We start from the raw sequence: 13839 nt of genomic DNA, 5'->3' as shown, positions 1-13839 counted from the left end.
CATAAACTTCGTCAACGAGTCCAGAACAGTCCCACTCCATATTACTAATTTACCAATCCTTAATACCTTCTTCAGCGAACTCGTGGGGATCCCCACTAGCAGCAGCTCTCGCATTGCTGATTTCCCATTCGAACTCCTTCAATGCTCTGATTTCACTGCCAACAAATAGGCCACCGATGAGGCCATCAATCACTCCCGCGCTCAGCCCAAGAGTACTAAGCAACATTAAAATGAACGAAACGTAGTTCCTAGGGCTCCACCAGACCGCAACCAAACATCCAATGCTCACTACCAGCCACCCTCCGAAGTGATACAAACGATATCGACGTTGTTTAGCTTCCCGAGCACGGTATTTGCTGATCATTGCCAAAATTTCGTCATATGTCTGTAAGGGTAGGAATTGCGGCGCGCTGAACTTGAATTGGTCATAGACAGACTTGAACTCGCTTGAAGTTGGCGACGACAAATACACTCCATTCTGCATAGCGGATTCTTCGTCCTCCTTCATCTCAGTTTCCAATGATCTCGAATGTAGCAACGTAGTCTCAACAGAGAAGTGATCACTCAGAGAACACTGCAACTCGGGATGTCGAGATAGCATTCCAACCTTCGTCGATTTGACCACCCATCCTCCATCCGCCGGGTTTGCAGGGTTAAACGTGGTGTTCACAAAAATGTAATCCAGTCTCTTAGCTTTTGGATCTATTCTGTCTCCTGGGACCTCGATGGGTGGTCGGTTTGGCCCCAATAGCTTCTGCTGATCTTTGCTCCAACGCCACGTATTGTATACACTGTCGCATGTTGCGCCGTTCTCGGTGACATTAAAGTTAGCCGTAGGTATTGGTCGTCGTCTAGCTTTTTCGACCGGATCCTGCGCTGCTCCAAGTGAAGAGTCGGGGTGTAACAATAGCCAAACATCCCGAACCGGAGAGTGGGTACTGATGAGTCGATGGGCTAGGGATAGTGGTATCATATTAAAGTCTCCGAGCGCAAGAACAAGATGCCCGCGTTCCGAAGCCCCACGTATGAGCTTTGCTATTTCCCAAGCTTGCGCTGTCCGGTGGCATATATATGAATCGTTTGGTTCGGCTTCGTAGGGAGCATGAAGCTAGAGCTGTTAGTATACTGAAAAGTCCTGGAGATAATCGTACTCACATGTGTAGTAAACACTTCCACAATATCTTTCAAGCCTGGTCCATATCGGATCCTCGCACATGCGACGCCCTTTCCGACAAACCAGTCGCCTCTGAAAAAAGCTGTTGGTCTACCATTGAGAGGGTAGCGAAACATTGAACTCTCCTCTATCGGCCATTTTGACAAGATTGCGAGACCTCCGCCAAATATTCCACTATGATAGAATTTTCCATGAGGTAAAATGTGCTTGGTCTGTTTCCGAATGCTTTGGTAGTCTTCTTGTGTCCAACACTCTTGTAAACCGACGATTTGTGGCACTGGATCTGCAGCACCGATGCGCTTCCCTATTTCTGCCAGACGTTCATTTCTAAACTTGGCCAAATACTTAAGACCCCAGCAATTCAAAGTTATAACATTGATTTCCGAGACAATTGGGGTGTCGAAAGAATCCATGGTCGCTCGTTTGCTCACGTTCAGCTCGTGTGTTGGAAAGCTTGACAGAGAAAGGAGCAATGAAAATTAGGGGAAAATGGCACAAAGGAAAGAAACGGCCGTGCCTATGACTGCAAATCGAAATGGAATCTATGCGTAAACATTATTGCAATGAGCCTCGGCTTCGTTTTGCAACAGTGAAATGCAAACTCTCAAGCTGCTGACATCTATTCGTTCCAAGGCCACTCCTCAAACGCAATTTCAAGTGTTGCGAACGCATGACGTTCCTTTGTCGCGTCTGGCAAGGGTCCCCACATCACGTGATCAGGCGCGTCTCTCAGGAAACATTTACATCTCTAGATGAAAGCCTGCATGTTCTCAGCCAGTCCAATACCCACCAATCCGTGATGTCGGATTATGGCGATTCCGCCGACGGTACACCCGCGCCTCCACATCAAAGATCACCGAAACGGAGGAGAGTTTATAAAGACAGTGAAAATTCAACACCTCGATACAGCTCTCCTGACGGGATTGATGAGCACCGACCCTATCACTCTTCGAACCTAGACGACCGCCGAGCTTCAAATGATCGACGAAGGTCGCGGGATTCAGACGAAAGCGACGACAGACATGATAGGAAGTATCGAGGTCATACTACAAGCCGCTCCTCTAGCAGAGCAGATACCCCTCGATCGTCGCAATCACACAGCCCTTTGGATCCTCCTTCGCCGCCTCAATATAAACCGCTAAGGGTCAACTACAAACAGAAGTTCATTCTTAGGGGACACCGAAAGGGTGTGGCTCAGGTACGCTTCTCGCCAGATGGGAGATGGATTGCAAGCTGTTCTGCAGATGGCACAATTAAGATCTGGGATTCTGCAACGGGGAAACATGTGAGGACTTTGGAAGGCCATCTAGCAGGTGTCTCGACGATAGCGTGGAGTCCTGACTCGAATACCATCGCTTCTGGGTCCGACGATAAAACGATCAGGCTCTGGCGACGAGCAACAGGAAAACCCTATCCCGCACCGTTACTTGGACATCATAATTATGTTTACTCGGTTGCATTTTCGCCGAAAGGCAACATGTTGGCAAGTGGAAGCTACGATGAAGCTGTGTTTCTCTGGGATCTTCGCTCTAGACATCAAATGAGGAGTCTACCAGCTCACTCGGATCCCGTTGGGGGTGTTGATTTCATTAAAGATGGTACTCTGGTTTGCAGTTGTTCAACTGATGGGCTTGTGTACGCTGTTCCGATCCATCAATATCCCAACGGAGTTCGCTAACATTAATTACAGGAGAGTCTGGGATACTGCAACAGGTCAATGTCTCCGAACCTTGGTCCACGAGGATAACGCGCCTGTCACTCAAGTACGATTTTCTCCGAACGGACGTTACATCCTTGCTTTTACACTTGATTCCTGCATACGTCTTTGGGATTATGATCTGGGGCATTGCAAGAAAACTTACCAAGGTCACGTTAATAAGAAGTATTCCCTGGGAGGCGCGTTTGGGGTTAGCGGTACGGATGGTTTTATAGTTTCGGGAAGCGAAGATGGTGACATTGTGTTTTGGGATGCACAAAACAAGAACGTGGTACAACGGGTCAGCGGGCACGAAGGCGTGGTTCTCTGGGTTGATACGTGTCCGGGCGCAACTGGAATGATCGCAAGTGGTGGACTTGACGGGACTGTGCGAATCTGGGTTGACACCGATGAGGAAGAGACCATCGGCGCCTTGAAACTGGAAGATGAGGCTGCGGTCAATGGTTACGCCTTGGATATCAACGAGGCTGGTGTAAACGGCGACGGCATGGGTGGTGTGACTTATGAGAACGGCGCATTTGGATTTGAGCATGATACCCCAAGGGACGATATGAGTGTAGATGGCGGTGGAAGTTCCGACAAAGAACAGCCAGGTTCGGATACTGTTATGCGGGACTGAATGGGCTAAGAAATACCACGACCGTGGCAGCTCAAAGTTTTGAAGACCAAATGTGTTATATGTTAGCTGCTATCGACATGGCGCGTTTGTTCTCAGGTCGGTTTCACCTCTTTTTTTCACTGATGCCCTGTTCGGAAGCCTAGACCCGAACGCTCGTCTGCTTTGAATCAAGAGGCTCACTTCTAAACATTGGAGGCACGCTGGCGAACCACCATTGTCCGTGCACACAACAGTGCTTTTGGCAGCTTGGCGGAACCTAGGATACGAAGTGAGCAAGCGCCCTTTACGTACGACTCTACCAACAGATCAACACGGTGGTCAACCCTTAGCCCTTAGCACAAGCAACATGATGTGTGCATTGCTGTCAGACGATCATCAAACTGATCCACCACAGCCTACTACCCACAGTATCTTTACATATAAAGATAGTCCAACATGTTTAACACTCTCTCTGAGTTATTTCTCCCGTGCCTAGGCAATTCGACAGATATTTCTGCTTTATATCAATTTCTATTGTTAAGTGTTTTCAATTACGCTATAATGTCTTATACTCATCTATTGTCTTATGCTACGTGTTTCCTCACTCTGGGAGCACAATCACTTGCAGCTCCTGCTTCTAGGTCTACTGAGGCTGAGCTAGCCTTCGATGCTCTTCAAACCTATTACAATACTTCCAGTGGACTCTGGTCGACGACAGGATGGTGGAATAGCGCGAATTGCTTAACTACGGCTGGACAGCTCGCTGCCATTGATCGGAATATACTGCCCACAGCTGAAGCTGTTTTCTCAAATACTTTTGCAGAGGCTCAGAAGTTCAACCTCGGCACATTGAAAGTCGTGAAAGCCGACTTCAACATAGAGACAATGTCAGGACCCCCGGCACTGGCTGATATAAATACTCTGGCCCAGACTAATCCAAAAGGGTTTCTTAACGACTATTACGATGATGAGGGTTGGTGGGCTCTGGGCTGGATTCAAGCATTTGATGTCACTCAAAACGAGGAATATCTTGATACAGCTGTCGACATATTTAACGATATGGCGAAGGGAGCCACTACGCCGTGTGGAAATCAAAACCAGCCTATATGGTGGGACAAAAAGAAGACATACGTAAACGCAATAGCAAACGAACTCTATCTCTCAGTGGCATCACATCTCGCCAACAGGATCCCATCCAACGGAACATATCTCACCTCTGCTCAGAACCAGTGGAAATGGTTCCAAGAAAGCGGCTTGATCAATGCCCAAAACACAATCAACGATGGTCTCACAACTGCCTGTAAGAACAACAACGGAACGGTATGGTCTTACAATCAGGGCGTCATTCTCGGCGCACTCGTTGAACTCTCCAAAGCAACAGGCAATCCCTCACTTCTCGACACCGCCGCCACAATAGCCACCGCAGCTATCAAAGCACTCTCTGATGAAGACGGCATCCTACACGATGTTTGCGAGCCAAATTGCGGAGCAGATGGCGCTCAATTCAAAGGCGTATTCATGAGGAATCTTCGTCTGCTACAAAATGAGGCGCCAGATGATGAAATCGAGAAATTCATAGGTGCAAACGCTGCCAGTATTTGGAAGTATAATAGGGCAAGTGAGGCTGCTCGTTCGAATCTGCTTAGTGTGGTATGGAGCGGTCCGTTCATTGCACCTGCAAATGCAAGTACGCAGAGCTCAGCATTAGATGCATTAGTTGCGGCGCAGGCTTTGGGTGTGTTGCCCAGTAACGGGTTCTCAATCGCTAGTCGTCGTAGAAAATGAGGTGGGTTTACGTTAGGATCTGCGTTTCCAAGGTTGTTTTTACAGGCGTTCGGGGGATAATTGGTTTGCATTGGGGCTCAGAACTGGGTATGACATTCAGACGCATAGAGTTTGCAGATCATTCTACGGTACAGTAGCTTGGCTTGCCACGTGGTTGATTATTGTGGTAGCGTCGGTAATGTTTAACATTTGGGCTAGGTTGTGGCCGGCGGGTCTACATGAGCTGAACTATAGTTATGTCAAAGTCTAGAACTGACTTAGTACTAATGATCTATTTTCAAGTCTTAAATCTGCACTATAGAAAACCACAATTTGCAATTAAAGTTTGAATCAATTTTCGGTTTGTGTAATAGGGTGAGTCTCAACTCAATCTAATTAGCTTTGGTACGTGTACGCCTACTCGCTTGCAGCGCATTTTGCAACACAAACTGCTAAGAAGTGATCTTACAAGTGCGACACCCAACAGCTACACATTCTTGAAAGCTCACAATCTCCATCCTTCAAGCTCACCGTCTGGCAATCTCTCTCCCATCCAAATAATTCAATGCCCAAGAAACCCAAATCATAGTCCGTCTCCTCCAACTCCTCGTCCACTCGAGATTCCCACTCCGCCAGGCGAGCCAAGCCCCTGCTCCTGTCCAGTCACCTTTACCCTCCACAACACCATCATGTCTTCCAATATAAGCTACTAAAGGCTTCTGTTCGTAGTGGAACGCATTCGAGCGCTCACTGACATCCTCTGTTGAAATTGACATCTCGGACGTTTCTTGAAGATGTTTAGCAAGCCATTTAGCTTTTTGAACTGCGACTTCTGCCGTGGTAGGTAGTTCGGAGCCCATGATATCTGCTGCATCGCCTAAAGCGTAGACACCTGGGATAGGATCACTTTTCTCGTCGTTCTCTTTCTGCTGCTTATTTGGGGTTTGGAGCACACGAAGGTGTTTGTCTGTTAGAATCCTCTTCATTCCACCCTCACTTTTTCGGACATCAAGATCTTCGACCAGTTGAGAGGCTTTGTTTCCTGTGGCCCAGATACAAATTCCAAACCCTACTTCACCGTCTTCCTTGATCTTCATTGATCCTTGCTGGAAGCTCTCGATGTGGCGTCCCATTCGAGTGTTGACGTTCCTTCTATTGAATTTCTCCATGGCGTAAGCACTTAGCTCCTCGTCGAAAGGTCCCAGCAACTTTGGAGCAATATCGTAGACGCTTATTGAGACGTAATCTTTGAGGCTATGATAAAGGTGACTTAAGTGGCCATGTATCAGTTCATCGATTTCAGCCGCCAGCTCGACACCCGTTGGTCCGCCGCCCACAATTGCAAAGTGAAGTAGATCTCTCTTCTGCTTCTCGGAACAAATAGGTAAAGAAGCTAGCTCAAAGCAGTCCAGCATCCTCTCTCTGAGTTTCCGAGCATCTTTCACAGATTTCATGGTGTAGCAGTGTTCTAGCACACCAGGAGTTCCAAAAGTGTTTGTTTCGCTACCGGGGGCCAGGACAAGAATATCGTAGGACACCTCAAAATCATGAGCATCTACACCGCGGAAGGTAGGCCGTCTAGCGTCTCCATTTGAACCAATAGCCGGCGTGCACTTGATGGTTTTGGCTTTAGTATCTATCGATTTGACTTCAACTTGATACTTTTGTACACTTGGAGAGAGACTTAAACGTCGTACAGGTTCCTCTGCGAGGCGTAAATCAAATATAGAACATGCAGCTGAGGCCAGTAAAGGCGTCAGGGCCATGGTACGGTGAGGCGAAAGGATTATGAGGTTATGTGTTTTGTTGTAGGGAGCAGAAATTTTACCCAACTCTTGTGATAGTGTCCAGCCTGCCCATCCTGTACCAACAATCACTAGAGTCGGTTTTGAAGGATCCATGTTTGGCCAAGGTGTTGCAGGTGAGATAATTTTCCTGGTGCTAAAGCTTGTTTTTAAGTCTGATAGAGGTGTTTGCGTCTTCGTTACGAATCTAAGTTGATTGCGAGATAACAGAGTCAAGTTCGCCGTGGAGAACTTCTTTGGTATCTGGTCATTGACTTTTCGATTCGGCCAGATAGTTAATTTGTGGAAAGCGGAATGAGAATTTACTCGAAGAATCTGTATTCCTGAAGGCGAGAGTGAAGATGTCCGAAAACGGGTCCCTAGAGAGTGAGTATTAATAGTTCGTCGCATCACAGTTAAATTCAAAGGCTAGGTAGTAGTGAGAAACTGGCGGTTTCGTCACACTTATACATGATTTAGTGGCATCCAAAATACTGACGGCATTGACACTTATCGGCCCATCCGGACCCTTAGGACTAACAGTAGCTCGAACATGTACAAGGTTCGATCCAGGAACAGCGTAAGCGATACGGTAAAACCCCATTATGACACTGAACAATGCCGAAAACCCTTGTCGGTGTTAGCAAAATATTATTTTGCTGGAAGATTGTTCTGTTAGGTTGATTTCATTTCTCCCAGCCAAGAAATATCGGGTTGTACTCGGCGTTCGGAAAGAGTGACATGATTTGGCCGAGATACTTACAACGATACTTGTTAGGTATTTACAGCTGAGGACGACCGGGAATATTGCAAGCCCCCGCCATGCTATGCTCGTTTGCCCTTCGCTGTTTGTAGCGCATTCGTTCTTCGTACGAGTAAGTCGGAACGAGGATCAGACGGGAAATCGACGACAAGCATCGATAATAAATTGACAAGCAAGAAGCAATAATATTCTATTATTTTGTACAATGAACATACCTGATATGTCCTGTCTTTTTCTCTATTTCCCCTTCTTCACCCAATCCTCAGCAGCCTCACGCCCAGCGCTGACCTTATCATCCACAATACTGACAGCCTGTTTGGTATGAACTCTTGCCATCCTCCATGTCTTCTGAATTGCCTCTCTTGTCCGAAGGTGTGCATCCGCAATGACTGGAGACTTCTGCTCGTATTTCCACATCAGGTCCGAGACATTTCGCATAGTGACAGGGAGAACGACCCATCCAGCTCCAATACCAACGGCCAATGGAACTGCAGCTCTCAGTACAATGTTGCGATTCCGCGATATGATGCTTCCTGTCATCGCTGCGACCAGTACGTATATCGATCCTGGCATAAGCTTTTCGCCTGATTGCCGTGAGGGGGCTAAAGAAGCAATTGTGCTTGTAAAACTCTGCTCGAGATCCAGTGCCGAGTCCATCACGTCGTTTACTTTGTTTTCGGCGGCTACGACATGAGCATATATGAACATACGAGTCTTCCCTATTTGTACAGCAAGTCTATCGGTCGGAGTTGGAGTTGAAGACTTGGTCGGGGTTGCGGGTGAGTTGGATCTAGGGCTCGTTCTTGCGGGAGGGGTCGGTTCGGATTCGAAGTCATCGTAGATTGGTTTGCGCGCCTTTCCAGGTTGTTAGCATCTATTAGCCCAATCTAACAGGTTTCATCACCTGTGGGACATTGGGAGACTCTGCGTGCAATGTCGTTCGTGGGAAAAGCGCTATGCCAGCGGCCATAGCAGCACCAGTCGCTACAGGCGCAAAACGCTAAAGCGGTCAGTAAAATAGAATCAATTGGAATACCGAATGTACATACCTGCGGCGTGAACAATCGCGAAGCCATGTCCTAGCTGGCTTCGATGTTATGGCTCAAAGGAATAGGTGGGCTGGAGTTGAAAATAGGTCGCTTTGGCTTCCGATTGACGTCGCGTGAAATTATGCAAGGGTGCATAAACTAGCTTTTGCATGCACAATTGATGCTTGATGTTTCCGAGGTCTTCAACCGCCTTCTCGACATGCGCCCAGCAGTACTTTATTCCGGTTGTCAAGATTGGGCACGCTGGGTTACAACAAATCCACCGCAGATGTTGAAGCAAACCTCTTCGGTCCCATGGATATGCGCAAGATGTACTCGTCAACAGCAACCTCTGCGACGCCTTCTTCATACGTCCAGCTCCCGCCATGACAACAGCCACCCAGCAGCTGTACGCTCCAAGCAACCGAACACATTTTCTAGCATACAATCGAGCTCATCAAAACACAATGACCACGCCCTGCGTCAAATCTTCGACTCGCCAGCCTTCTGGAGCGAATTCTCCCAGCATTCGAGGGCTTCGTACATGAGACGAAGCCATGGGCTATTTCAGAATAAATACTTGACTAGTCCTGAAGGATTCGAGCGATTTGCACAGTCGAATCTCCGAAAAGCTAAGAAGATTGTGGATCAGGTGCTTCAGGCAAAGAGTAAAGAGGAATACGGCAAAGTGGTTAAGCAACTCGACAGACTTAGCGACTTGCTATGTAGAGTCATTGACCTTTCGGACTTTGTCCGAGCTACCCACCCAGATCGCCTAATAGAGGCTGCAGCTGTGAGGGCGCATTCCATAATGTATGAGTACATGAATGTTTTGAATGCCACAACTGGTCTGGCGGAACAATTGGAGGTTGCTTTGAGTGATGATACTAAGCTGTGGGACGAAGAAGAGAAGATGGTTGCCGATATTCTCCGCCGAGATTTTGCAAAGTCGGCTATTGATCTTCCTCAGAGTAAGAAAGATCGTTTCGTGGCTTTATCGCAAGAGATCAATCTTGTTGGTTCGCACTTCTCGGAGTCTATGTCTCCTGCCAAGCAGTATCTGACTTTCAACAAAAGTCAACTGCAGGGCGCAGATCCCATGCTCATTCAGCAATATAGTAATTGGGGACAGGTTGATCTACCGACTGTTGGGATGCCTTCACTCATGGCTTTACGGACGGTCAAAGACCCCGAAATCAGAAAGGAGATATTCATGGGAAGTCGTACAGCTTCTCGATCGACTGTTCGGATGCTGGAACTATTACTGAAGAAGCGATCTGAGCTGGCAAATTTGGTGGGTTTTGAAAGTTATCTCCATATGGCTCTCGAGGACAAGATGCTCAATCACCCCTCTTCGGTGCACAATTTTCTGTATCAAGTCTCACAGGAGAACAGAAGCCCAATGGCCGCTCAGCTCGACCAGCTCAGAGCAGCTAAAGCTCATGCAGCCGGTACCGCTAACAGCACTGGTTCTCATATTGATCCATGGGACAAGGAATATTATATGACTCAGGTACTTCAGTCAACTCGTTCAAAGCAGCGGAGACCGGATTTCTTATCCTCCTACCTCTCTCTTGGCACAGTAATGCAAGGACTCTCAAGATTGTTCTCAAGGTTATACGGAGTTCAATTTGTACCCCATAATACAATGCCAGGAGAGACGTGGAACTCAGATGTCCGTCGCCTCGACGTGATCTCGGAGACTGAAGGACTTGTGGCAGTCCTCTACTGTGACTTGTTCGCTCGCGAAGGCAAATCACCAAACCCCGCCCATTTCACTCTCCGTTGTTCGCGCTTTATCAGTGACGAAGAAATAAATGAGTCTCGCGAAAGAATGGAACCGATCTTCGAATCCCCAGAAGAGGCATCTAACGACGGAATGGCATACTCTAGCTATGGTCAAAAAGGAGGTATCATGCAACTCCCGACCATCGCTTTGATATGCGACTTTTCCCTTTCCTCAAACCCACGGAAACCAGCACTTCTCAGCTTCGGTGAGGTCACAACTCTATTCCATGAGATGGGCCACGCAATTCATTCCATTCTTGGTCGAACCCGATTTCAAAATGTTTCCGGAACAAGGGTTGCCACAGATTTTGCGGAATTACCTTCCATATTAATGGAACATTTTGCTGCTGACAAAGACGTCCTATCGCTATTCGCGCGCCATTACGAAACTGACGAGCCATTACCCTATGAGATGATCACCGACCAACTATCTTTTGAAAAGAAGTTCGAGGCTTTTGACGTGGAAAATCAACTTACTCTCTCTTTTCTCGACCAAGCTGTCCACTCACCCGCTGCAGCGCAGGCTGGTTTTGACAGCACGGCTATATATCACGCTATGCAAAGCAAATACTCGCAGTTCGGACCTGATCCCAGAGGGACTTGCTGGCAGGGATTCTTCGGCCATCTATTCGGATATGGAGGAACATATTACAGTTACCTCTTTGATCGTGTGCTTGCCAAGCGAATTTGGCGCGATGTCTTCAAATCGGGAAAAGAACGTGGCGCTGTTACCAGAGAGCATGGTGAGAGATTCAAGTCCGAGCTGCTGCAGCATGGGGGTGGGAAAGATGCCTGGGAGTGCTTGAAGGGTGCTACAGGCGATTCAAGGCTATCTAAAGATGCTGATCCGAAAGAAAAGGCGAGTGTTATTGGGGGAGGTGGCTTAAAATGATTAAGGTATGGTCAGGTGAAAGCACGCAAAGGAAGCGATAGCATTGTATGAATACTCCATTTTACGAAGAAAGAGAAATGATACAGGTGAATAGGATATATGATGTACTTGACAAATGTATAATACAAATGTTCAAATTAGCTCTGTCCTTCACAGAGGATAACAAAGCACACGATACTGGGTCAAGAAGCTTCGGTCTGGCTCAAGTGTATCATTCGAATCAGTACAGCTTAACTGTCTTTTGTAACTTGTTTGCATAGGATCTCAAGATTGAATGAGTGGTATGTACTATTATATACCATACCATTAGCACTACTTTAGCCTTTCAATTACGGCGGCAGGCCTTTGGATAAAATTCCACTACCGTTGTGATAATAGGCTTACAGGCAAAATCAGGTCTGAAAGGCAATTTACTCTAAATCTCAAACACTATGTTGGTCTTGACAAGTTCGATTCTGGAGTTACTCAAGGATTTGAATTAATCTTTCGGATAGTAAACTTGTTTCGAACAATCAGTCAGTCCCAAACTCTGGTATACTGGCGAGACTGGGGAGGTTTTGCCCAGGGCGGTCAAGCTTCTTGCTCTAAACCCGCCTAGCGTTGACCCGCACTCGATCTGTCGTCCAATCCCGACTCTGACTCATGGCATAACCCCACAATACTTCCACTGCAAACGACCCCTCCATTTTCTACAGCCAACACTGAGAAACCATTTTGACTCATTGAGGTGTCTGCGAGGGTAAGAGTCAATTCCAATCTGCTTCCGTGGATTTGCTGATTTATAAATGCTAACCTTTTCTCAGTTTCATTCTGGATTTGAATCCTCACTACCAGATTCCCCATTGAGAAAGAAAACACCCCTCCCTCAACCATGGCCCCCCAAATGAGCCCAGAAGACTCAATCGCCTTGATTAAAGCCAACTTGCAAGAGGTCCTCAACCCAGAAATCATCGACAATGTAATCCTCAAGGAGAAACGTCCGCTGAAAGTCTACTGGGGAACCGCGCCCACTGGAAAACCACATTGCGGTTACTTCGTGCCCATGATGAAAATCGCCGAACTCCTGGCTGCTGGCTGTGAAGTCAAGGTCCTTCTCGCGGATATCCATGCTTTCCTAGATACGTCGATCATCCCATTGGAGCAGGTCGCCGCGCGTGCAAAATACTACGAATTTGTGATCAAAGCACTGCTTACAGCTGTGGGCGTGGACATCTCGCGTTTGATCTTCGTGTTGGGGAGCAGTTACCAATACTCGATGGAATATACACGGGATCGTTTCAAGCTAGATGCCGTAACGCGCTACCACACAGCGCTGAAAGCCGGGTCAGAAGTCGTGAAGACGAGCGCAGAAGGTGCAACGATAGGAGGCCTCCAATACCCGGGCATGCAATCTCTAGACGAAGAATACCTTGGTGTAGACGCTCAATTTGGAGGTGTAGATCAGCGTAAAATCTTTGTCTTCGCCATCGAAAACCTACATATCGTGGGTTACAAGTTACGAGCACATTTGATGAACGCGATGGTGCCAGGTTTGGGCGATGCCGTTAAAATGAGTGCTAGCGATGCGGATTCAAAAATTGATCTTCTGGACAACTCAGCAGATGTCGCGAAGAAACTTAAGAAAGCGAAGTGTGAACCTAAAACTGTCGAGGGAAACGGCGTGGTAGCATTCGTCGAGCACGTCATTCTTCGTGCCCTGAAGCTCAAAAATGCGGGACCATTCATCGTCGAGAGAAGAGATCAAGAACCATTATCCTATGAGTCAGCAGATAAATTGAAAGAAGATTATACTGCAGATGTTCTGACCCCACAACTACTAAAAGCGGCTGTCACAGTCCAACTCAACAACCTTCTCGCGCCAATCATACAGGCCTTTCAAGAATCGAAGGAGTGGCAGGATGTAGAAAAAGTCGCTTATCCACCTCCAGCCGCGAAAGTAAAGAAGGAGAAGAAGGATAAGGGCGATCCCGCGAAGAGAGCTGCGGCGGCGGAGGCTAGGAAACTAGCATTGGGAGAGGGTGGTGTGGAGAAGGTTGTTGAGGATGTGAAGAAGTTGGATGTTTGATAAATGGATGCGGATGTGTTAGTGACGAAATGTAGTGTAGACAAAAGCGAATACCCGGAATGTAAGAATGACATTTCTACCTTAGTCATGTTGTGAATATGAATGGCTAGACCTTTGAGTGGGTTCGGAGGTGGATATCATCGTTGTATTGGAAGGGAGTTTTGAAAGGGATCTATTGATGGAGTGCTATAACCCCACGCACACATTCACATTCAGAATTTAAGTATAGTTGTGTCTCTGCAAAGCAGTGCTAATTATATGTGTAG

General features: G+C 47.3%; 8 protein-coding genes across 8 annotated transcripts; 4 read left to right on the top strand and 4 right to left on the bottom strand.

Moving 5' to 3' along the window:
- Positions 1-49: 49 nt before the first annotated feature.
- On the bottom strand, positions 50-1587 carry GLAREA_02063 (DNase I-like protein; the record flags this gene model as incomplete). Its single annotated transcript, XM_008089279.1, has 2 exons — positions 50-1108; positions 1156-1587. The coding sequence occupies 2 exons, from the start codon at positions 1585-1587 to the stop codon at positions 50-52; spliced, it is 1491 nt and encodes a 496-aa protein (XP_008087470.1).
- A 386-nt stretch (positions 1588-1973) lies between these two features.
- On the top strand, positions 1974-3510 carry GLAREA_02062 (WD40 repeat-like protein; the record flags this gene model as incomplete). The annotated part of the gene is made up of 2 exons (XM_008089278.1): positions 1974-2809; positions 2865-3510. The coding sequence occupies 2 exons, from the start codon at positions 1974-1976 to the stop codon at positions 3508-3510; spliced, it is 1482 nt and encodes a 493-aa protein (XP_008087469.1).
- A 540-nt stretch (positions 3511-4050) lies between these two features.
- Positions 4051-5274, top strand: GLAREA_02061 (Six-hairpin glycosidase; the record flags this gene model as incomplete). Its single annotated transcript, XM_008089277.1, has 1 exon — positions 4051-5274. The coding sequence occupies one exon, from the start codon at positions 4051-4053 to the stop codon at positions 5272-5274; it is 1224 nt and encodes a 407-aa protein (XP_008087468.1).
- A 506-nt stretch (positions 5275-5780) lies between these two features.
- GLAREA_02060 (FAD/NAD(P)-binding protein) lies at positions 5781-7154 on the bottom strand (the record flags this gene model as incomplete). Its single annotated transcript, XM_008089276.1, has 1 exon — positions 5781-7154. The coding sequence occupies one exon, from the start codon at positions 7152-7154 to the stop codon at positions 5781-5783; it is 1374 nt and encodes a 457-aa protein (XP_008087467.1).
- A 277-nt stretch (positions 7155-7431) lies between these two features.
- On the bottom strand, positions 7432-7641 carry GLAREA_02059 (uncharacterized protein; the record flags this gene model as incomplete). The annotated part of the gene is made up of 1 exon (XM_008089275.1): positions 7432-7641. One exon carries the CDS (start codon positions 7639-7641, stop codon positions 7432-7434), a length of 210 nt encoding a protein of 69 aa, XP_008087466.1.
- A 396-nt stretch (positions 7642-8037) lies between these two features.
- On the bottom strand, positions 8038-8876 carry GLAREA_02058 (uncharacterized protein; the record flags this gene model as incomplete). Its single annotated transcript, XM_008089274.1, has 3 exons — positions 8038-8655; positions 8705-8800; positions 8850-8876. The coding sequence occupies 3 exons, from the start codon at positions 8874-8876 to the stop codon at positions 8038-8040; spliced, it is 741 nt and encodes a 246-aa protein (XP_008087465.1).
- Positions 8877-9048: 172 nt separating this feature from the next.
- On the top strand, positions 9049-11508 carry GLAREA_02057 (Metalloproteases (zincins), catalytic; the record flags this gene model as incomplete). The annotated part of the gene is made up of 1 exon (XM_008089273.1): positions 9049-11508. One exon carries the CDS (start codon positions 9049-9051, stop codon positions 11506-11508), a length of 2460 nt encoding a protein of 819 aa, XP_008087464.1.
- Positions 11509-12379: 871 nt separating this feature from the next.
- On the top strand, positions 12380-13573 carry GLAREA_02056 (Nucleotidylyl transferase; the record flags this gene model as incomplete). The annotated part of the gene is made up of 1 exon (XM_008089272.1): positions 12380-13573. One exon carries the CDS (start codon positions 12380-12382, stop codon positions 13571-13573), a length of 1194 nt encoding a protein of 397 aa, XP_008087463.1.
- Positions 13574-13839: the final 266 nt, after the last annotated feature.

This window comes from Glarea lozoyensis, assembly GCF_000409485.1.
Source record: "Glarea lozoyensis ATCC 20868 chromosome Unknown GLAREA7, whole genome shotgun sequence".
Lineage (NCBI taxonomy): Eukaryota > Fungi > Ascomycota > Leotiomycetes > Helotiales > Helotiaceae > Glarea > Glarea lozoyensis.
This window is presented reverse-complemented; position numbering and strand designations above follow the sequence as displayed.